The sequence below is a fragment of the Corticium candelabrum genome, chromosome 10, assembly GCF_963422355.1.
Source record: "Corticium candelabrum chromosome 10, ooCorCand1.1, whole genome shotgun sequence".
Classification (NCBI taxonomy): domain Eukaryota; kingdom Metazoa; phylum Porifera; class Homoscleromorpha; order Homosclerophorida; family Plakinidae; genus Corticium; species Corticium candelabrum.
The window spans coordinates 3,730,809-3,754,185 of record NC_085094.1 but is presented as its reverse complement, the minus strand read 5'-3'; the positions used below and the strand labels follow the sequence as shown (position 1 = coordinate 3,754,185).

The 23,377-nt window shown below is 43.4% G+C and overlaps 4 protein-coding genes and 1 long non-coding RNA gene across 5 annotated transcripts; 2 read left to right on the top strand and 3 right to left on the bottom strand.

The window, feature by feature from the left end:
- Positions 1–517: 517 nt before the first annotated feature.
- LOC134185912 (uncharacterized) lies at positions 518–7,011 on the bottom strand. The gene is made up of 7 exons (XM_062653794.1): positions 6,901–7,011; positions 6,659–6,790; positions 6,466–6,536; positions 4,913–5,133; positions 4,601–4,846; positions 3,854–4,099; positions 518–3,793 (listed from the first exon to the last, which is right to left on the bottom strand). The coding sequence occupies exons 1-7, from the start codon at positions 7,002–7,004 to the stop codon at positions 689–691; spliced, it is 4,125 nt and encodes a 1,374-aa protein (XP_062509778.1). The 5' UTR covers positions 7,005–7,011; the 3' UTR covers positions 518–688.
- A 1,067-nt stretch (positions 7,012–8,078) lies between these two features.
- On the bottom strand, positions 8,079–9,916 carry LOC134185843 (uncharacterized protein C19orf44 homolog). The gene has a single exon (XM_062653725.1). It carries the CDS (start codon positions 9,883–9,885, stop codon positions 8,248–8,250), a length of 1,638 nt encoding a protein of 545 aa, XP_062509709.1. The 5' UTR covers positions 9,886–9,916; the 3' UTR covers positions 8,079–8,247.
- Positions 9,917–9,955: 39 nt separating this feature from the next.
- LOC134185242 (uncharacterized) lies at positions 9,956–16,960 on the top strand. The gene is made up of 4 exons (XM_062653022.1): positions 9,956–10,156; positions 10,708–11,916; positions 12,458–12,709; positions 15,571–16,960. Exons 1-4 carry the CDS (start codon positions 9,965–9,967, stop codon positions 16,786–16,788), a joined length of 2,871 nt encoding a protein of 956 aa, XP_062509006.1. The 5' UTR covers positions 9,956–9,964; the 3' UTR covers positions 16,789–16,960.
- A 661-nt stretch (positions 16,961–17,621) lies between these two features.
- On the bottom strand, positions 17,622–18,061 carry LOC134186247 (uncharacterized). The gene is made up of 2 exons (XR_009970937.1): positions 17,829–18,061; positions 17,622–17,729 (listed from the first exon to the last, which is right to left on the bottom strand). It is a non-coding gene; the product is annotated as an uncharacterized LOC134186247 (long non-coding RNA).
- A 1,423-nt stretch (positions 18,062–19,484) lies between these two features.
- Positions 19,485–20,849, top strand: LOC134185241 (uncharacterized). Its single transcript, XM_062653021.1, has 2 exons — positions 19,485–19,690; positions 20,234–20,849. The coding sequence occupies exons 1-2, from the start codon at positions 19,485–19,487 to the stop codon at positions 20,478–20,480; spliced, it is 453 nt and encodes a 150-aa protein (XP_062509005.1). The 3' UTR covers positions 20,481–20,849.
- The last annotated feature ends 2,528 nt before the right edge of the window (positions 20,850–23,377 follow it).

Below are 23,377 nucleotides of genomic sequence, written 5' to 3'. Positions count from 1 at the left end.
TGTGTGTGCGTGCGTGTGTGTGCGTGCGTGCGTGTGTGTGTGTGTGGTTGTAGTGCAAATTTAGTGGGTTTCTAGAGAGCAAGAACACTAGCAGCCTCACAAACTTGTCATCCTAACTTGGTCCATAGATTGTAGTTGCGTGATAAGAGGCAAAGCAAACCGCATTGGTTATATTGATCGACATTGCACAAATGCATTTCCTCACATCTGAACAAGTGCATCTATCTGCAAATCGGCGAGAACAACTGTATGGTTGAATAATAATGGACCCAGTGGGGTAATAAATCAATTAGCAATTTGTGGTAACCCCAAGTATAGATGATGTACAATGTACAATTGTATGCTACAATGTACAATTGTATGCTTCACATAGATATAAGCCTTGCGCTTATACAGGAGTCAGTTAGTAGTTGATACCAATTACTCTACCAGTAATTTACTGATTTTGGACCGACTACTATGCTTCAAGCACGGAAAGAAGTTGATGGACCTAAGCCTCATTGCAAATGTGGTGGCCTTGAGAGACTGCAAGAACACTCCTGTTGGACATAACAAACAGCGCATGCGTGACTAGGACTACAATATCGCACTACACGTATACGATCGCAGCAGCAAATTTGAAAATGAATTATTCATGTTGATAGAATCTGACGGCTCTTTTTAAGACCCGGTTGAAGTCGGGCGTCTCCTACTTAAACGGCCCTCGGTCAAACGGCCCTGACTCAAACGGCCCTGGCTCAAAAATGGATGGCTCAGACGTGGCTGGCTCAAACGTGGATGGCTCAGACGTGGCTGGCCCAAACGTGCCGATAATCGAAACGCCATCAGAACTTACACAAGTTTCCATTCCTGCTCGATTAGTGGCACAGATTGTCCCGTAGTATTCCATCTCAGGGTGTAGAGTAAGCATATCTACCATGTATGAGGTTTCTGTAGGGTCTACTTTTCTGACGGCAGTCTCTCCGTTTCCGGGTCGGGATCTCACGCTCAGAACCAGAGACTCGATTCCGGACTCTGGATCGACAAACGCATCCCACCTATAGGACAATACCGTAGGTTGGAGTTGGTAATCGATGTCTCTGTTGTGGATGAATCCGTCGAGCAGGGTGCCCCCTTCAGGTGCAGTCGTATCGACCAGAATCCCGTCCGACGTCGCACGGCTATTCGCTCCGGCTCCGTTCGTGGCTTGAACGGTAACACAATAGGTCACGTTGTGTGTGAGATTCAGTCCTTTAGCGTAGACGATTGGATCACTCGACTCCAGGGGAAACATCCGGGGGCCGTCTTTTTCGCCACACGGACCGTACGTCCACGCGTAGCGCGAAATGCCACTCTGGGGATCACTAAAGCCAGACCATACAAACTTGAGCGCGTCGTCGTAGGACACATAGTCGATGTCATTCTTCGATTCTTGTCCGGCGTGAAGGTCGAGGACTCGACCGATTATCGGCGGTGACGCGTCCGCCATGATGCCGTCTGAGAAAGCAACCGCCGACGTTAAGCCGGCGTTACTCGTGCACCTGACACCGGCGTAGTACGTCACAAAAGGACGTATCCGAGTGAGAGTAGAGTAGCTACGATCAGGTGACGTCACTTCAACTTCAGCGACTGTATCTCCTAATCGTTTTACGTCCTTACTCGTACTTAGAGACCACATGCAAGACTTAGTCTGACTGAGGGACTTGAATTCTTCCCATCTTGTTTTGACTTCCGTCGTTGATAACTGGTAGTCGATATCTTCATTAGAGCTGTTGCCATTCTCGTGTACTGGTATATCCGTTACTTTACCGACCTCCGGTGGCACGGAGTCGATCAATACTCCGTCTGACGCTGCCTCAATGGCGTTTCCAGCCTTATCAACGCATATGATTCTAACGTAATATCTTTTGCCCGTTGACAGGGCTAGTTGGTCCGATGTCCAGTTACCAGAAGTCGGAACCGTTTCATTGTTGGTAACTGCTATTTGGTTTACTGTTCCGTACTCTTCGATGCCCGTCAGGCGGCATGTACCGATGCCGCTTGCGCTGTCTCGGAAAGCGGTCCACGACGCGCTCAACTTGCGGCGGTCCGATTGGTAGTCGATGTCCGCGGTGGTCGGACCGTCTAAGATCTGGCCCTTAATCGGTGGATAGAAATCGACTACAAGGTCGTTTGAAACTTGCTCGATGTAAGAGCCTGCTCTGTTTCTCGCTGAGACGTGTAGCTGGTACACATAGCCATGCATGAAGCAGCTATCCGTTATCATATCGTTTATTGGAAGTCGAACGTTCAGCGTGCAGTTGTGCTGGGCGCAAGAAAAGTTCGAAGACCTAAGTCGGCTGCACGATATTGTGAGAGGGTCATCAATTGGTCTCTTGCAGAGTTTCCATTGGAACAGGTCGATTCCACTTTCCGCGTCGATAAAATCGACAACGTGGGCTACGACACGGCTACCGCAGTCCGATAAGTAATAGGTCGGACGAGACAGGGAGTCTTGGAACGTCACCGAACCAGCCACTGGAGGCGAGACGTCGACAAGGACCCCGTCGGATGCCACGACACGCCTCAGACCGACTCGATTCGCTATCGACACGCTCACGTAGTACCGTCGATTGTGAACCAGCTTCAGATATTTCGCGAATCCGTGGTCGCTCTCCGCCGGCGCGAAGTCGCGAACGTCGGTGAAGAGGGGGCTTGTACCGACTCCAATTGCGAGTGACGACATGTCGCAGCCGCTTTCGGGGTCGCTGAAGTCGTCGGCATTCCAGTAAGCAAACAGAACCGAGTCGCTCTTTTGGTACTGTACGTCGACACTCGGGTGTCCATCGAGTATCTTTCCGGTAAAAATGGGTGGAGTGAAGTCGACTAAAATAGGATCAGACTTGGCTCTTTGAGAGTCGGATCGAACATTTGAGGCGGTAACGAGTACTCTATAGACGCCGCCGTTTCTTAAATTTAAGCCCGTGATTGTGACTGTGCCGTTGCCGTCGCTGTTTGAGGTTATTCCTAGAGAGGCGACGGCTGTTTGGTTGTCTTGAGAATTCTCTTCCACTAGTTGGAGAGAAAACTTGACCCCACCACAAGGAACGGAGAAATCGCTGAGGTTTACGGTAACGCTACTGTTCTGCGTTGTCACCACGTAGTTTTGTAACTCTTCGATTCCGTATGGCAAAGAAGGAGACAGCGGTGATTGGAACTGTAGAAGCCTGATGTTGCCCATTGCGATCTTTACCCCGGTGATCGGTTTGATGGCGTTCCGAGGGCACGTGACGTTCTTTCCGGAGCAGAACTGGTCAGGCCAATCGCACTCATCTTGCTGTTTATAGCAGACATAGCTAGACGGTCTGTACGAGGTGCTGCAGCCTTTTCCGTTGCATATGCTATAGTAAACGCACGCGTCGGTCGAAGAACACTCGAATGGAGTTCCTCGGCAGGTGCCGCTTTGGCATACGTCGGTTCGAGTACACAGACGTCCGTCCGAACATTTCTTGCCGTCCGGGACGTCGACCCAACCTAATGCGTTGCGGCGGAAATTACACTGACGGCACCAGGTCTGCACCGTTCCGTTCGCATAGCATTGGCCGTCGATGCTGCATCCGCACTTGCCGTTGGTCGCGCAGCCTTGCGTTTGTCTGCAGCCGAAGTCTCCGTTGCACGTCTGGCAGTCGCTCAAGCAATTGTAAGGCGTGCCGACGCAGCGTCCGTCAGAGCTGCATCTGTCGTCTCTAGTGCATTTGTTTCCGTCTTGGCATCGATTTTGGACTAGCGAGTAAAAGGTAGTGCGGTAGATGAATCCTCTGTCAGGATTACATGTCTAAATAAATTAATATATTTAGGTAGGCGTAAATCTGTTTTAAAATTAAGAACCACGTACTTGACATTGCGGAGAGTTGGGATTTCTGTCATATTTTGTGTAGCAATGACCCTGAATAAGGCAATATCCCGGACGTGTTATGCAGCCTCCATTGGCGCACGTTTGACAACTTGGACACGAGTAGCGCGTTCCCGAACACACTCCGTAACTGCAGCGGTCATTTTTCGTGCAGGCATCGCCGTCGTCGCACGCGACTCCGGATCGAAGGTTCCACTTGGTGCGGTCCCCTGAAAATATGTTGCATATCTGTAGACATGCATGCAGAGATACTTAGTGAGTATACAACATCATTTACAAGGACGTCAACAGTAGCGTTTTGTGTTTAGTTATTACAGGGCGGTAAGGTTAATCCCTCCCTCCCTCCCTCCCTTCCTCCCTTCCTTCCTCCCTCCCTTCCTTCCTCCCTCCCTTCCTCCCTCTCTCCGTCCCTCTCTCTCTCTCTCTCTCTCTCTCTCTCTCTCTCTGACACACACACACACACACACACACACACACACACACACACACACACACACACACACACACACTACCACCAGAAGGCTAAAGAAAGGAGCTTGGTTTTATTTAATCAATAGAAGACATGCACTGATTGTTTAAAAGTTTGAGTTTGTAGCTTAGGGTTAGACAGATCAACCATAATACATGACTGTCACGTGACTGGCTACGTCCGTTAGCGCGCGTTAGACCGGAGCAATTATTTCTTTGTTGACCCCGTAATTTAATTAGCGATTTCTTGCCGCTGATTACCTGACACTGTGGAGAGTTCGGATTTTTTTCACCGTGATCGTAGCATCGACCCTGAATATAGCATTTGGTCGAACGCAGCTGACAGCCTTGACCGTCGCAAGTCTGACAACTTGCACACGAGTAACGAGTTCCAGAGCAGACTCCTTGGCTGTTGCAGCGATCGTTCTTCGTGCACGCCTGTCCGTCTGTGCACGTGTACCCGGAAAGAATTTGCCAGCGATATCGGCTTGTAGCTACATTGCATCGCTGCAAGCAGAAACGTATTAGGCAACATGTCTGCAAGTAACAAGTCTAGCTGTTTATGTTTCTAACTTTGCACCCGTTGGAAGAGGTGGCCAGGTGTTTATAGCAATGGCCGTTAATGAAGCAGACTTTGGAGTTGTACGTTGTTCTTGATCTCGTGAGGGCGGGACAGCTGTTTCCGTTGCCGACCTTGCTGACGATTACTCTTCTGCTGCTTGTCTCTCTCGGTGCAGTGCAGCATGCGCCTTCGGAGCAGGTCCAAGTGCTCCACGCACTGACCCTGCAGTCAACTACATGCAACACAAATCGACACTAGTTAACATCAAACAGGCGGAAGAATGGGTTGAATAGAGTGTACATAATCTCGGCAAGTGGCGTAGCTACGAGGGGTTCAGGATGCCTCAGGCCCCTTCAAATAGGCGTGTCTTATATAGAGTTTCTGGACATCGCCTACCGTGTACATGCAACTAGAACCTGATTGAATAGCGCTCACCATGTATATGACAATTACTGCCTGCACTGACACTCCTCTGTAATAGACTGACTACATTTTTGGATGGTGAGATCTTTTAACCATGCAGGTACTGTACTTAAACGGTACCATGAGGTCTAACTATGGAGGTACTGTACTTGCACGGTACCATGAGGTCTAACCATGCAGGTACTGTACTTGCACAGTACCATGAGGTCTAACCTTGCAGGTACTGTACTTGCATGGCACCATGAGGTCTAATCATACAGGTACTGTACTTGCACGGCACCATGAGGTCTAATTATGCAGGTACACTGTACTTGCATGGTACCATGAGGTCTATACCATGCATGTACACTGTACTTGCACGTACCATGAGGTTTTAAACATGCAGGTACTGTACTGGAACAGTATCATGAGGCCTAACCATACCGGTACACTGTACTTTCACGGTACCATGAGGTTTAACCATGCAGATACTGTATACTTGCACGGTACCATGAAGTCTAATCATGCAGGTACTGTACTTGCACAGTACTATGACGTCTATACATCTTAGGTAGCAGTAGGCTTCCGGATTTGCTGCAGTATATAGTGTACAAAGTGCATGCAGTGTTCTATGCGAAATGTTCGTGAAGCGCTATAGGATCGTCTGACAAACGGCCAAGAAGTGACATTGTGAGCATAGTGTAACTAAGGAATGCTTAAAATTTTCTAGAAAATATAATGCGGCAATGCTACTTGTGAATTTGCAATTTTCCCTGAGTAAACGCGATAAACGATATTAGCCACAATGAAAATAAAATATTGATATTAAATTTCCATTAGGTTTTTACGGCACTGCGATGTGTTTGGACATAACATTAGAGGTTCTGGTCGAAGTGTGTGACGTAATATCAAGAGAAGTCCTCGATCAAGGGTACATGTCACCGACAAGTATGTGTAGTAGTCACGATTACGTACAACGTACGTGTTACAGACAAGTCCCTCCCTTTTTCGGACACTTGGCTGACTTAGACAAAGCAATTAATTAAGCCACTAGGAATATTGCAGAAACTTGGTGCTACGTTATACTGATAGACACGCGTAGATACTGCACGTCTGGTAAAGAGTTCGCCTCGCCACGTCTCGACTGATATGCGCGTCTTACTATTACAGTCTCTGCAGCCGCTTCTGTACGACGTTCTGCTTCTTTGCACACTCTGCCTTCTATACGCCGTTCTATAAGCACAAACAGAGCAATCGCATTTCCTGTTGCTGCTTACAACTCAAACAAGCTAATTAACACTTGAACTGGTGAGTATGAAACGCAACACAGGCTAACAAGTGCACTTGTTGCTGACCTGTATTCGGTGCATCTAAACAGCTTCAGGGCGTTCCAACATCTCATTTTATAGCGCTCAGAATACTTGATACGCTGATAGGAGGAGGAGTATGCCGTATATCTGACTTGTTCCGTGCATTTGAGCGAATTTCTACGCAAACAATGGCTTAGAATGGGCAAGATGTGCAGTCACATCAAGCATGGAGCCGGAATATGGCATACGCTGAACGAACGAATGAATGAACGACGCAGCAAACTTACCCCGAGCATCCACCTTGTCCGTATTCGTCAGCATCAACCAGTAGTATAGCGGTGTAGACTAGGAAAACGACGAGTATGCCAGTTCTACGTCTTGCAGTGTTCATGGTGTAATCTCAGACGGTTGCACTAGGAGCATGCGCTTAACCTATAGGCGACAGAAATGTTAACTGGTTTGAGGCGGTCGACGTTTGACCGTATAGCTACGAGCTCAAGTGTATAGAGTCATCGTCTCGGCTCAGATTGAAACACAGTGTAAAAGATTTTTCGAATTCTAGACGACTAGCATAGTCTGACTGTCACTGCAAGTAGCATGTGATTGTCATGCTATCGTCGAACCATCAACAACTAGACCGGTCACCCGCCCATTCAAGATCAGGATTCTCCAAGACTGAGTATACTTGAACGTGTTTTGTTGCTATTCGAGCTGCGTACCTAACGGTTTTATCTCTACGAAACTACCATGGACCCGTCACCGTCACCGGTACCGTGCAGGCGGTCACGGTACATTCCCGAGGTGCGGCGTGAATTGATACGGTCTGGTCTCTAGAGATTGAACTTTCTGCTTTTGACAATCAGTGATGCTAGATTTGAAATAGTTTCGTACCAGACCCTTTCGCGTGGTTGTGCCCGCTTCCGTAAGTTACTACGACAATCCTGGGAAGAGCGCGAGAGAGTCTTGGGTACAAGGCGAAACGACAAAATTTGCTAGAGTGTATAGCTCTAGTATCTAGATTTTATAGTTTATTTTAGTATATAGCTAGTTAATTAAACTATATAATTAATCAAACTATAGTCTAGCTAACAAACTGTAGAGTTGACTTCGAAAATGAGACCTGGTCACCAGTAATCTCAGTCCAACGATCTCACATGTACTATTGCATTGAGTGTAGACGATTCATGCAACTGGTAAGTATCTGCTTTAGCTAACACTTTTTCTACTGCTAGAAAGTGTTGTTCTTTGTGTTTCAGTAATATATTTGGCCAAAACGGCCTAGATTACTAGTCTATAGTTCTCTCTTGCTAACAAGCTGCATGCAGTCCCGGATGTTGAATTTAAATCCCGGATGCGAATGGCACTGGTGTGTGTGTGTGTGTGTGTGTGTGTGTGTGTGTGTGTGTGTGTGTGTGTGTGTGTGTGCGTGTGTGCGTGCATCAAACAATTTTGTACCATAGGTAATTTCATTCTTAATTAATTAAGGCATTGTAGATACTGCTTACAATACACAAAAATACACCTACATAAAAGAATAAATTATACATACCCTAAATGTTCAGTATTATTTTCAAGTCTATTAATAAGAAATTCAGCATAAAACAAACAGACTAGTTGTTCTCCTAATAAAATATTCACTTCTTTCTAGTAACCTCCTTCATGGCCTCTTCCATAGTTCGCACTCGAGGTTTATGTTTCCTGATGTATTCCTTTGTCGTTTCCAATGTCGTATACTGATAGTCAGGTTTGCACTCGTCTCTCAAAGCCGATGCCAAACGAGAACATCTAGCCACAAATGACTTCGTCAGTACAAGTTGCTCCTTCATAAGTTCATGCAGTGCAAGAGCAGCTGGCGTGTGGCTACACAACGCACCCAGTACAGAAGGCTCAATAGTGACTTGTCCGTGTCCGTGTCCAACCAGTTTAGGACTAGAAAATGCAGGCAACGAAAATTGATTAGAATCAGTCTGAGTTCCACACTCAACCATTTGTCGTTTAGATATCAAATTTGAATCGTCTAACGATGTAACATCAGACAAGTTTCTTTCAGTTTCTATTTCTTGATCGTCGACTAAGTTGGTAGTCGCTTGTCTCTGACTACTTCCCTCACAACTCACAGCTGGGCTTCCGCTATCTGTTGCACCTTCTTGTAATGCAGTTTCTCGTTCTGACTGTGATGTTTGACTGTGGGAGTCATCAACTTTAAGGGACTGGGAAGTTGAGTTAAATTTAGCAATACTCTGCATGGTAGGATCAGCAAGGTTCGAACAAGATCCCACCCGCATCTGATAATTACTTGATGGACCTTGCGAGTCACTTGCAAATGACTCTGTATATTCATAATCAGATACCTGTTCTGATCTCACTGTCTCTTCCATGGTATTTCTCAACAAACGATCATCTACAGTTAATGTGCTTGATGCTTGTTCTTGTTCTTCAGTAATTATATGATCACTCACGTCCATTTTCATTGGTGAGGTATTAAGACTATCTTCAGATTTCTTAGACGCAACTAATTCCTCGCTGGCACTACACACATTTTCTAGCTGATCAACAGTCATCACCACATCAAATTTACATTCATCTGATTTTCTATCACCCAATTTTTGATTGCTTTCATCTTCTATTGGATTTAAATCATCCACAGTTAGCAATGACCCTAATCTAATAAATCCCTCGTTATTGATGTTATCAGAAGCAATACTTTCATCTTCTTGATCAGAACTCGATGACAGCAATTCCTCGATAGCATAAACGTTGAGTGCAACAGGACTTCCAAGACTATCATCACCATTACTATCATTTTCAACATCATCACTGATCAAACACGAGTCCACAAATTGTACACTTGGTCTCACAGAATTCCCCAATAAAGCGTCCGATTTCAAGCCAACATCCGAGAGATTGAGAGAACTGGTATCACATACAGAGATGGACGAGACATCATCACTATTCCCAACGGTCACTGTGGCTTTAGTCACACTTGGAGGCTGGGCGGTCTTCAAACTCGCTATTTCATTGGACCGTTTGAAATCTTTGACGTCACTGACACCAGTTAGATCGTCGTTTTCAAACGCTTTCGACCAGTCGATCTTCTTTTTGCCCTTCCTTCTCTTCTTCGCTATTTCAGCGAGGTAATCGTCTAGCTCTGCGGTCTCCTCGTCGGATTCGTTACGGTAGTCGATCTTGTCGAATGAGCTGTGACTACTTCCGAATTGACGTGTTCCAAAGTTTCTCAAAGCAGATTTCGACTTTGACACAGACGTCGACATCTCGGTTCTGATTGAGTTTCTACCTGGTAAATATCCGGGCTTTTCTTACGAAGACACGTGATTTGCCCAGCAACAAAAGATGGCCAAGACTTACAGTCCGTTTATAGGATTTTGCTTCATTATAAACGTAATCGTTGGGACTGGGTTTCTCGGTGTTCCCTACGTCTTTTGGCATTTGGGGATCATTGCTGGAATATTACTTCTAGTCATTATTTCTTATTTCATCACGTTCCCCGCGTTGTGGACCTTGGAAGTTATGGCAAGAGCACAGGTATGCAAGCTCAGTGTAGACTGGCAGTTTTTCAGCACGTGCGTTGAATAGATAATTAGCTAATGAAAAAGCAAAGCACGTGGTCCCGCACGTGACCTTTTCGTAGGGTGGCTGGTCATGAACTACAATTTGGTGATAAGTATACTGCGTTGAGTAGTCTACTCTTGCATGCATCAGTATTTGTACATAAGCTGGTTGATACTTCCTGAGAATGTGCAGTGAAACCAATTTCCTCTCAGAATCTGTTTCTCTCTGTTTTTCTCTCTAAAATTTTATAAAATGAGAGCAGATTTTGTATTGTTACCTAGATCGACCATTAGCTTCAAAATCTCATTATGACACGTAGCTCATATAAACAAGGTATATGCCACTGAAGAGAGATCTGTTTTCTTAATTATTTCTTCACTACATTTTTATCTGCTTGCTTGCTGACTGGCTGGTTTGCATACATTCTTTTTGCCTGCCTGTGTACTTGCGGGTTTGTAGTAGATATTATACTGGTGATCAAGCATAACTATTATTTGGTATTTGCTGCTTTTCTTGCTTTCTAGGCTTTAGAATCGCAAGCTAGTAGTATTCAAGAAAGTGTTAGAAAATCTCCTCCATTTCAAATATCTACTGCAAGGCGTTTTGAAGTGAGAGAGCTTTGCTCAATTTTTCTGGGCAAACGTGTGGGTAGTTTGTACCTGGCCATTTTGGTTTTTTATCTATGGCTTGCTCTGTGGGTGAATGCACCAATTGCAGGCTCGGCATGGTCTACCCTACTTCCACTGAACTTTGGTGTATTTGAACAATGCACACAACAGGATTTTATTGGAAAATATCGCCCTGAAAATGGCTGCTGGAACTCGTATGCTCTTTGTGTTGTCTTCTTCGGCATCATCGTTGTTCCCATTTCGTGCTTAGATATCAAAGAGCAGGAGTTATTTCAAGTTGTTATGTCTTTTCTAAGATTTGTTCTAATTGGTGGATTGGTTCTTTACTCATTTGCTGCAGAGGTGAGTGGCTTTCATCCCGGTGCTTCATTGGGTGATTCAGAGGTAATATCAGAGTCACATGTACGTTGGACAAAGTTCAATGTGGATGGTCTGCTTGCTGCATTACCTGTTGTTGTGTATGCACAATTTCTACATATTGCCATACCAACGATCGCTCAACCCATTTCGGATAAGACAAAACTCGTATGGGTGATTTCTTTGGTTTTCGCAACTACGACTAGTCTGTATGGTCTATTGGGTTTGACAGTTGCCATACATCACAAAGATGCGATCAACGAAGTGTGTACACTGAATTGGATGAGTCTTATATCGCACAAGAGCTTGTTACTGCGGACTTTTGCATACTTTATTGTACTTTTTCCGTCTATCGATGTCTGTTCGGTCTATCCGTTGACTGTGATCGTGCTGTCCAACAACGTGGAGTACTTGATAACAGGAGATGCAAGGAAACCTTCGGGTCGTGTCACTCGAACAGTTCATCGACTATTCTGGGCAGTGACGCCACTCGTCGGGGCATTCTACTTGTCAAACATTGTTGAGCTGACCAGGTATGCTGGATTGCTAGCCTTTCTTGTTGCTTTCTGGTTTCCTGCTGCTCTACAATTTAAATCCAAGCAGGTCTGCTATAGAGTTTTTGGTCACAGCAATACTCTCTACTCATCATGGTATAGCACTACATTGTATATCAAAACCGTATTTACTATAGGAGTCATTGTAACTACAGTCACACTTTTAGGACTTTTGCTTTCTAGTAGAATGTCTTAATTATTTCAGCTATGAACCATAAAAACGGGAATTTGTAAAGGTCACGTGACTTAGCAAATAGTATACACTAGAAGATGGCTTGAACGACTCTCCGTTTGTGACTGTGCGTGGATGTGGGGATGTGTGGCTATGCTTGTCATGCTCAGGAAGGTGCCACGCCTTCAAAAGCGCTAGGATTACAGTAACACTCCACGACTAGCCAGATGTGGGCGGTATTATCTACTCTGCGTAGTTTAGTTGCAGTAAACGGTTAAATGAGAAACAATTACATTTATATATAACTGGTGTAGAACTGTAAAATTATGAGGAAGAGAACAACTGGATATTAGCGGAGGGTTTAGCGCGCTTTAGTGCTACCTACTTCACACCTTGAGACGACACGATACGTGCACGTGAGTGTCAAAGTACTTTGCCTAGAAATATACCTGCCTGTTATTCTTAGTGCACGTAGATGTCATATAAAGAGGTGCATTATGTTACATGCGCGTAAACATTTCGCCAATTTCAGACATCCGGGTCTTGCGCTTAATGTAGTTAGGTCGGATGTCACGTGGGAATGGACTCTCTTAGTGCTTCAATGTCGGGTGCTCATCGCGAAGTGGTGAGAACGTACAGTCCTTTCGTTGGATTTTGCTTCATCATCAACTACATTGTGGGGACCGGCTTTTTGGGTATTCCCTACATCTTTTGGCACACTGGAATCGTAGCCGGTGTTATGACGTTGACGGCTGTGTCACACTTCATTACCTTTCCTGCTCTGTGGACGCTTGAAGTCATGGCGAGAGCTCCGGTTAGTTAATCTAGAGATAATTGACATTATGGTGTGAAACGGTTGTACAATTAAGACACCTACATTGCAGTCCTGGGAGGAAAATAAGAGTTCTCTATTAATTAATTAATTAAAGGAATCTGTAATTAATTAATTAATTAAAGGAATCTGTATGGTGTGTAGTGTGTTATGGTGCATTTCCTTTACCTAATCCAGCTAATCCGTCTAATCCACGTATGGGCTGGATTAGCTGGATGAGCTGGATTAGCTAATCCATCTAATCTGGATTAGCTGGATTAGGTAAAAAAGAAATGCACCCTTAGTCTTGTATATTCTCTTTTCTGTGTCTGCTCTAATTTAGGGAAGCATTAACTAACACACAAATCGCAAATGGATAGGGAGTTGCCGTTCGTTACGTTTACGTCTCTCAGCTAGATGGCTGGGTTCCTGTGCACTACGCAGGAGCACCGACTGTGATGCCAACTGTAGTGTGGGCACCCAAAGTCCCACCAGGGCCCCAGTGGGGCTAATGGACTTTGTTGCAGTCAGGAGCCTTTGCCACCCCAGTCAATGACCAGGTACTCATTTATACTCCTGAGTTTAGAGAGGCAATTGTGTGTGAGTTTCTTGTCTAAGGAAATTATGCCATAGCCCGCCATCACTGTGACTTGAACCTGCAACCCTGCAAGGTCTCGGATGTAATCACTCCATAAGATGACTCTCTAATCAACTGAGCCATTGCACCACACACACACACACACACACACACACACACACACACACACACACACACACACACACACACACACACACACACACACACACACACACACACACACACACCTAATCCTAAAAATCCTAAATGTCAGGAGCTGCCTCTCAGAGGTCAAGCCCCCCAGCTGTTTAGCTGGGCCCTGTGCGCTACTCAGGGAACTCTGGGTCTGCACTAGCAAACTCCTGGAGCCGGGCCAGGCACTTGCAGGAGCACTGACTTGTGAAGCCAACTGTGGTGTGAGCACCCGAAGTCTCGCCAGGACCCCAGTGGCTGATGTCACCTCACAGCCGATGGCTGCTTAGGACCCCAGTCAAACCATTTATACTCCTGAGTCAAGAGAAGCAAAAGTATGTTAGTTTCTTGGTTAAGGAAATTATGCCATAGCTCGCCATCACTGTGACTTGAACTTGTGACCCTTCAAGGTCCCGGATGTAAACACTCCATAAGATGACTCTCTAACCAACCGAGCTGTCGCACACATACACACACACACACACACACACACACACACACACACACACACACACACACACACACACACCTTATGATTTGTTATGTTGCCAACGATGTCATGGCCATAGGAATATGTTCAACTGATGTCTTGCCAGTTGATCCGCTGTTCTACACTTGGGGTGGATGGATGTCTGTATCTTCTTCTATTTTCTATAGAAAGGCTGTGTAGGACAGGTTAAAAATACAAATATGATATCCATAGGTTGGAATTCTTGTGCTAGTTATGTTAGTTACATGAAGTACAATGCATAGAATAGCCAGGATGTGACGGCCAGCATTTACACAGTCTTAGTCTAACTCTTAGACAAGCACATTGACAAGCACACGTTTACTGTCAAAGATATCAAGATGTTGTGATGAGATTTAGTGTCATTGAATTTGTGTTGTACATAGCTGTATGGAGCTTTTGTGCAGTGGTAACTTTGTTTAAATTGCAAGCAACTTGTCATAACATTTTGACTTAATTGAGTTTGTGCTACAGCTATACTATACAGTAATTTATTGAGATATTAACTATTAAAGAACCAAAAAAATCATGGCATAAATTCACCTGTGGCAGACTTCTATGACAGTGGTGACAACGAACTATAATGATTTTGTTTAATAATAACAGTGATTTTATATATACAGTAATATCAGAGTTGTAGCCACAAATTGTGACAGCCGGCGACCAGGCAATCAGTACTGGCTACACCCACTGCAGCCTATCATCTAATAATAACAATACATTTTAATTTGTACCATTTCCTGTTGATTAAATATATTTCCAGACGAAAAAAGAGCCCTCCGTGGTAATAATCCTAAAATGAGTAAATGAGATCACACACTCTTGGACAGGAGCTGAAAAATTTTAGGGATAAGGCATCTGCATATCAACTTTCCTGCAACCACTAATCATTAAATGATCTTTACACTGCTATTTCATTAATTGAGCTAAGGTGTTAAACATTACGTCATTGTCAGTAGTCTTTGTATATACTGGCAACACAGTGCTAGAACAAATGCAATTAAAATGAAACTACGTCAAGTAGAAATAACAACTATATGTATTAAAAGAAAAAGACATATATAGTGTCTCTGTACACTGGATGTTTACAATGATATATACCTAACACCATTTGCGTTAATATAATTAACAATAAAGATGTTAATTTGTAGCACTTCCTACTCATTATCTACTTCTGTTCAGTCAACTCAAATGGAGAGTGTCCCGAGGCATCTCCAATGCAATATTTAGTAGCTTGTGCTAACGGCGGAGCATGCTACTAAACACTACTTTGTCTACAGTCTTCTTTGGAAAGAAGTACTTATACTGATCGCTTTGCTGTACACAACCATAATTTGAACTACAGAGGCAGTGCCGGCTCTCTGGCCAGAACAATCATAGTTAGGCCCTCCAGCCGGCATTCTGCTGGCATTGCTGGAGCTGGCTAAAACTCTAACTGCTGATCTTAGATCATGACATATGTTTCTAAGACAATATATGACATTGTTACATTTAAGTGCTTTCTATGGTCACATTTGGAGATATTTGAACTATCATTGCATTTCTTTTATGATATATTGATATTCTTTGCATTGTTGTACGATGTAGGCGTATGTCGAGAGACAAGAGTCGATTCAGGGAAAAGAAAGAGACGAAAGTCGGTCTCCAACATTCGAAATAGGTACTAACAGACGGTTTGAAGTCAGTGAACTGTGTCGAATCTTTCTTGGCAAATACGGTGGTGCAGTTTACCTTGGGATGGTTCTTGTCTACTTATGGATCTCTCAGTGGTTGACAGCGCCGGTAGCCGGAACTGCATGGGCCAGCCTACTTCCTTTGGATACTGGCGTGTTTCGTCAGTGTATCAACGACGAATTCAAGAACGTCAATCATCCCAGTGATGGTTGCTGGAATTCGTATGCTCTTTGTGTTCTTTTCTTCGGTGTCATCGTCGTTCCCATCTCGTGTCTCGACATCAAGGAGCAGGAGATATTTCAAGTGTTCATGGCCATGATGAGATTCGTTCTTATATTTTGTATTGTTATATACTCCATTGCTAAAGAGGCTGTCGACTCGAGTGGTGAACATCATGGAAACAAAACGGTGGATACACGTCCTTCTGTTCCATATTTTGGCTTCAACCACAATGGCTTTCTCGCTGCTATTCCTGTTATAGTCTACGCCCAGATGCTACACTTGGCAATCCCGACTCTGACTCAACCAATTTTGAACAAACGCCGTTTGGTTCGATTATACTTTGCTGTCTTTATAACGACGAGTCTCATTTATGGTACGTTGGGAGTCACGGTCGCTATATACCAACGAGACAACATCAATGAAGTCTGCACATTGAATTGGGAGGGTCTCACCAAGGCCGGCAATATAGGAATTCGTATATTGTCATATTTTATTGTACTCTTTCCGTCATTCGATGTGTGTTCTGCCTATCCGTTGACTGTCATTGTGATGGCAAATATGGTTGATTACTTGATCACCGGCGATGCCAGTAAGGTACCGGATCGTCTGACTCGCACCGTGCATCGGTTCTTTTGGGCCGTCACTCCTCTAATTGGAGGCGTCTACTTGTCTGACATCGTCGTGCTGGACAAGTACAGCGGTCTGTTGGCGTTCTTTGTCGCATTCTGGTTTCCAGCTATTCTTCAGTATCGTTCTCAGAAGCTGTGTCGTGACGTGTTTGGCTACAGCGACACTCCCTATTCATCCTGGTGGAGCAGACTACCATTTGTGATTGGTGTCTTTGTCATTGGAGTTGCTGTTACGATAGCAACAGTTGTTGGATTTTTTCTTCCGGGCACTTTGTCGTGATTAATTTTATCATATTTTGTGTGTGCTTTGCTCTTTATGGTCTGTTGAGTTGTGGTCATTAATTGCTTCTAGAAATGTCACTGTAAATGGTAGCTGAAGAGTCAGCTGTGGTATATATGGATTTATACCAGATTTAGATGTAGCACAAACGCTTTTTGCTAATAAAAGAGAGAGCAAAGTTTGCATGTCTCTCAGCCTCGGCCTCCCAGACTCAATTTTGAATCAGCGCTACACGGCTCTGGGTCTGGGAGGCTGAGGCTACGTGTCTCTAGCTTTGATTTGCAGGCCTGGTTGACTTGGGTCTAATCCATTGTATTGTGTTATCGTATTGTGTTTCATTCTGGAGGTCTTGGTTCTTTCCATTCCTTGGGGTGGTGGTTTCCACAGTTTGTAGAGAAGCAAGCAGGAACAACTTGATGTGTCCCAAACTGCAAAGTCACGTATACACAATCACACGTTTAGGTTTTTTCTTTTGATTTGTGTCAGTGTCAGCCTAGACACTAGCCTTAGGGAACTTTATTCTCCACTTAATCCGGTTGAGCTCACCCAAACTCCACAAACTAATCCAGTGGGACGGTGGATTAGTTTGTGGAGCTAGGATGAGCTCAATCTGATTAGGTTGTGAAGAATAAAGAAATGCCCCCTAGTTTCTAACCCTAGAAAACCCCAAGGCGAACAAGCATGACTAACGTCTCAATTCCTCTTGTAGGAACGCAATGAAAGCGAGTGACGAAGATATGATCCCGGAAATCAAGTATTTGTCTCTCATATTTCACGCTCTTTCGTAACAACAGTACAGTACAATGAGCGATAACATCTCACCTCAGGTATAGTAACACTAGCCACTAAAGAACGTCTTAGCTCTGAGTCTGACGAGAGAAAATCCCTCGAGATCACGAGTCCGAGATTGTGTCCCATGAGTCATCCGTCTTCTTTGTTGTCTGCAAGAATAGAGACATTGACAAACAAAACCAAAAGTTTGGTAAAAGAAAGCCTTAGCTACGATGAGCCTATCGCTATAGGCATCATGCATGACCTACGTCTCAAACGAAGTTGTAGAGACGGCAAGCCTCTAGAGTTGACCGAGATATGATACTCTCATGATCAGCTGTACAGTACCGAGAATATAGGTACTAGAGTACAAGTTCTACAGCAGCAACGTTAGACGGATACCGATGCGACCTGCTCTATCTAGTTGATATCCAGTAGGACTCTAGATGACGATACCGTAGCAGCTCTAGTTACTAGGTCAGGCCGCAGCTCTTTGGCAGAGAACAAGTGACCGATCGAGATAAAAAAAAAACGACCGCAAGATTAGCTAAGAAACGACCGAGACTAGACAATTTACATCCAGGACAAAGAGTTGCTATACCAATAGCTTAGTAGTACGTCCAGCTATACGCCAAAACGTTTCTTCCGCTTTCTTTGAGGTTTCTTCCGTGATCATTGAGGTTTCTTCCGTAATCATTGAGGTTTTTTCCATGATCTGCATGGTTTCCTCCGTGATCTTTGTGGTTTCTTCCGTAATTTTTGAGCGATCCTTGACGTCGTTTCTCCCGTGATCTTTGGCACCAATCACACGCCATCCAGATACCTACATATACGAGGCACACCATCGCAACTCTTCATACTTCGCATAGTCTCCCAGCTCAATCGATGGCACACAGTCGTCTCGTTTACTGTTTTTTGTTAGCCTCGATGTTACTCGTTCTGCACTGCTCTCTTGCAGACGAGTACAGACAAGGAGGTTGTGGCGGGTACGTGAGCTAGTGTAATACCAAACTGCCTGCTGATTTCGTCTCATGCAATCTCATTTTCTGTGTACAATATTATTGTGGTGTTATAGGAGTCGCTATCAGTGCAGAGAACGTGTATCTTATTCTGTCAAAGCTTCCCGATACAAGCAAACGGCTTATCGAGAGCACTACCGTTACGGGTGTGGATGGTTTAACTGGGTTCGCTGCACAGGTTACAGGTAGGCCAACTACCTAATTAGTTAGCTATCTAGGTGCACAATCTCGTGCATTATACCGTATATAGTTGTTACAATGTCAGCTTTTGCGCGTCTAGAGCTTTAGCAATTTCTTTACTCTGCAAGACGTATACGCTCTCGTACTCTCAGTAGGCAAATCTCAGTAGGCAAACTTAGCTATAGTTGATATATCTATAAGATCATGAAGGAGTATCGATATGCATTTGCATATGCATGTTTATCGACCCTAAAACTTACTACTAGATTGGTCTGATACAGACACAGCCTCGAACTCGTAGCCTGCCAAGTAAGACTTCTTTGCAGTCTCATGCACCAAGAAACATTATAATATTTGCATATACATACATATCTATATCTAAAAGGTCAATCTGTTTGGACAAAAGTTGTACAGTCTAGGTATGTGCCTGCAACGTATTTCTGTTGCTATAGGACGAAATACAGAAGCAACATCGTGTACTACACGAGCACTGCGTACCGATACCAATGCCGACCGTGCAACAGTAAGAAATTAATAATTTCAAAGCCAGTTAATTCATTAACCTAATAGCCTCTAGCTACTACACTTAATAAAATCAATTTTTTGTTATTTTTAGATTAGACTATCTATATATGTATTATGCGCGTGCGCGTGCATTTCTGTGAAATATGCAGAATATGCGACGTAGTTAGCGCTTACTCTATTCTCTAGTTGATTGTCGAGTGAATGGGTGGTCGTCATGGACCTGCACTGCTCCCTGTTGTGTTGCTCTGCGCGAAAGAAGAACTCGTACCTTGCAAGTTCCTCAGTCTGGATCGGGAAGAAGTTGCCCTAGTCTCGAAGAAAGGCGAACTCGATACGATGATAACAAAGCGTGTTACATCGATGGAAAATGCTACAAGCAACTCGAAAAAAGCCCCAATGGCTGCAATGTGAGCTTCACGTGATGAGAACTTATCGAAAGTTATAATTAAACATTTTTTATGTTATTTTTGATTTTGATTTTGATTTTAATATTATTTTTCTTTTCTTACTGTTTTGCTTAATTTATATTTTATTCTTTTATGTTAGTGTTTAGTTATTTTTACTTTTGTTTTAATTTTTATATACTTCTGTATTTTTATTCTGTATTATTTCTCTATTTTAATTTTTTCCTTTCCTTTCTACTGTTTTACTTAATTTTACTTTTATTATTTTTATGTTGTTGTTTAGTTATTATTTTATTTATATTTATTTGTTTTTGTTATTTTTAATTTTTTGTTTCTTTTTTTACTGTTACTATAAAAAATTAATTTTATTTAGTGTTTAGCCATTTTTATTTTAATTGCTAATTCTTATTTTTATTCTTATTTTTTAATTTATATTTTTTATTTTATATTATTTTATATTAAATTTTTGTTTATTTATGTATGTTATTTTGTATTAACTAATTAATTTATCTATATTTATATTTACTAATTAATTTTACTGGTTAGCAATGCCAAAAGGACTATTCAAGAAATTATTGGAAAAGGCTTTCCCAAGGAACATGCGACGACGGCAACAGTTGCACGGCTAATGATACCTGTCAGTCCGGATGTTGCATCGGAAAACCATACGGATGCCTCCACTGCCAGAGGTGCAATGGCGATGGCACTTGCGGTCTTGCGTTTGGTTGCCTCACGTCACCGTCTACGTGCGGTTGCCGCATCGGCAGTGACTGTTACCGCGACGGTCAATTGAATCCAGACAACGGAGTGCAAATGTGCGATTATAATGAGAGTGCCCAGAAATGGTCGAATGTGTCGGCAGGATATGACACTGTCGTGTTGCCTAATCCTAATGATTGAGGCGACTGCTGCGCTGTTGTCATATGCCTAGACATACCTAAATTTTGATGGCGTTTGTTGTTTTTTGACTGTTCAGCGCTATAATCAATCTTTTAGACATGACGTTTGGATTGGATTGCGTATATGATGTTTGCTCTCTAGTGTACATGTGCTAGTGTGACCTTAGCTTATTGTTTGACGTTGTTGACTGATTGTGGTAATTACAAATTGTGTTTTTAACTTTGTTTACTGCAGTATAATATAAAATTTGTGGGTTTGGGCTTCCTGGACTCGATGGTTTACAAGCTTGCGTTCATCTCAACTATACAGGTTTCATAGCGATGGAACCGAAAGGGGGCCATGGGGCACAGTGCCCCACAAATTCTTGACGATACATACATACATACATATCTTCTCTAATAAGTGCAATAACCATACTAATGCACTCACTAATTCTGCAATTATTTATACATACTGCTCACACACATGCAGACACAGTGACACACACACACACACACACACACACACACACACACACACACACACACACACACAACAACAACAACAACAACCACAATAACCACAACCACAACAATAACCACAACAACAACAACAAAACACAACTGAGAGGCATCAATAGACTCATACCTTCGTTGTTGTGGGTATTTTGTGCTGTCGCTACCTAACAGTAACATCATGCTACTGGTATATCAGCTTTTACAAAACGTACTACATTATACCTTTTTTCGACCTTCTGTAAGAAGGTCCAAACTCCGTCTTACATCTGCCTTTACAGCACTGAGTTGCTCCGCCAGGTAGTCCATTGTAATCTATAAATTGACAAATCAAATGCAACTGTAAACAGGCTCAATACTGACTAATACATTGCCACAGTGCATACAATGAAAGAGAAAAAACAAGCAGACGGGAGGAAAAACAATCACAAACCCAACATCAGTGACAAAAAAACTATCAACATACATATGTACTGTGACTATGCGCGCGCGCGCACACACACACACACACACACACACACACACACACACACACACACACACACACACACACACACACACACACACACACACACACACACACACACACACACACACACACACACACACACACACACACACACACACACACACACACACACACACACACACACACACACACACACACACACACACACACACACACACACACACACACACACACACACACACACACACACACACACACACACACACACACACACACACACACACACACACACACACACACACACACACACACACACACACACACACACACACACACACACACACACACACACACACACACACACACACACACACACACACACACACACACACACACACACACACACACACACACACACACACACACACACACACACACACACACACACACACACACACACACACACACACACACACACACACACACACACACACACACACACACACACACACACACACACACACACACACACACACACACACACACACACACACACACACACACACACACACACACACACACACACACACACACACACACACACACACACACACACACACACACACACACACACACACACACACACACACACACACACACACACACACACACACACACACACACACACACACACACACACACACACACACACACACACACACACACACACACACACACACACACACACACACACACACACACACACACACACACACACACACACACACACACACACACACACACACACACACACACACACACACACACACACACACACACACACACACACACACACACACACACACACACACATTGAATGAACAGACAACCATGTGGACACCTCTCAAAAATTTTGCACTCAGTTGTTGGATTTATCTTGCAATACCTAGATTGGATATCGTTCAGGTCAGCAATAACAACCTAGCTAGTACAAACATCGGTGAGCTTTAAGTTTAATAAAACACAGAAATTAAGATGTGCAAAGACAAAAGTGACATTGTCTGCATATACATTGTACGTACATATGAATACATACATACATACATACATAAATACTGCACATACCTTTATTCTGTTTCTTATTAAAGAGTATAAAACTCAGTGTAAAATGCTTAGTTGCATGAAAACTGTACTTAGTTACATGACAATTAACAATGTAAATAAATTGTTAATGACTACAGACAACATGAAGTAAGTACAAAAGATAGTAAGACAACATGAAGTAAGTACAAAGGTGTTATGTAGCAGAAGCAATCACACCTGCACCAACAGTCTGTCAATAGGACCACTAAAATAAAGTCCAGCAGGTGTTTGCATATCTAGGACACCAAACAACATGTACATAAATAGTATTTTAATGGAAACAAAGATTGGGGCTTATGCACGATTGACAACTAAGAGAACGAAAAGTCGACATTACTGAAAGTGATAACTATATATCCCGGGTTGAAGTTCTTGGGCAAGGACTTGGCCTAGGCAAGTCCTTACAAGGACCTGCCCCAGATCTAGACAAGACTTACCAAGTCTTGGTAAGTTCTTACCGAAATCAAGCAAGGACTTTACAAGTAGCAGCAAGTCCTTACCGAGATCAACCAAGGACTTGACAAGTCACAGCAAGTACTTACTAAATACTCGTCAAGAACGAGCAAGGACACCCACGAAAATGTTGCAAACCGCTGGCGCATGCGCCAAAGTACTGACATGTATATATATATATATATATATATATATATATATATATATATATATATATATATATATAGACCT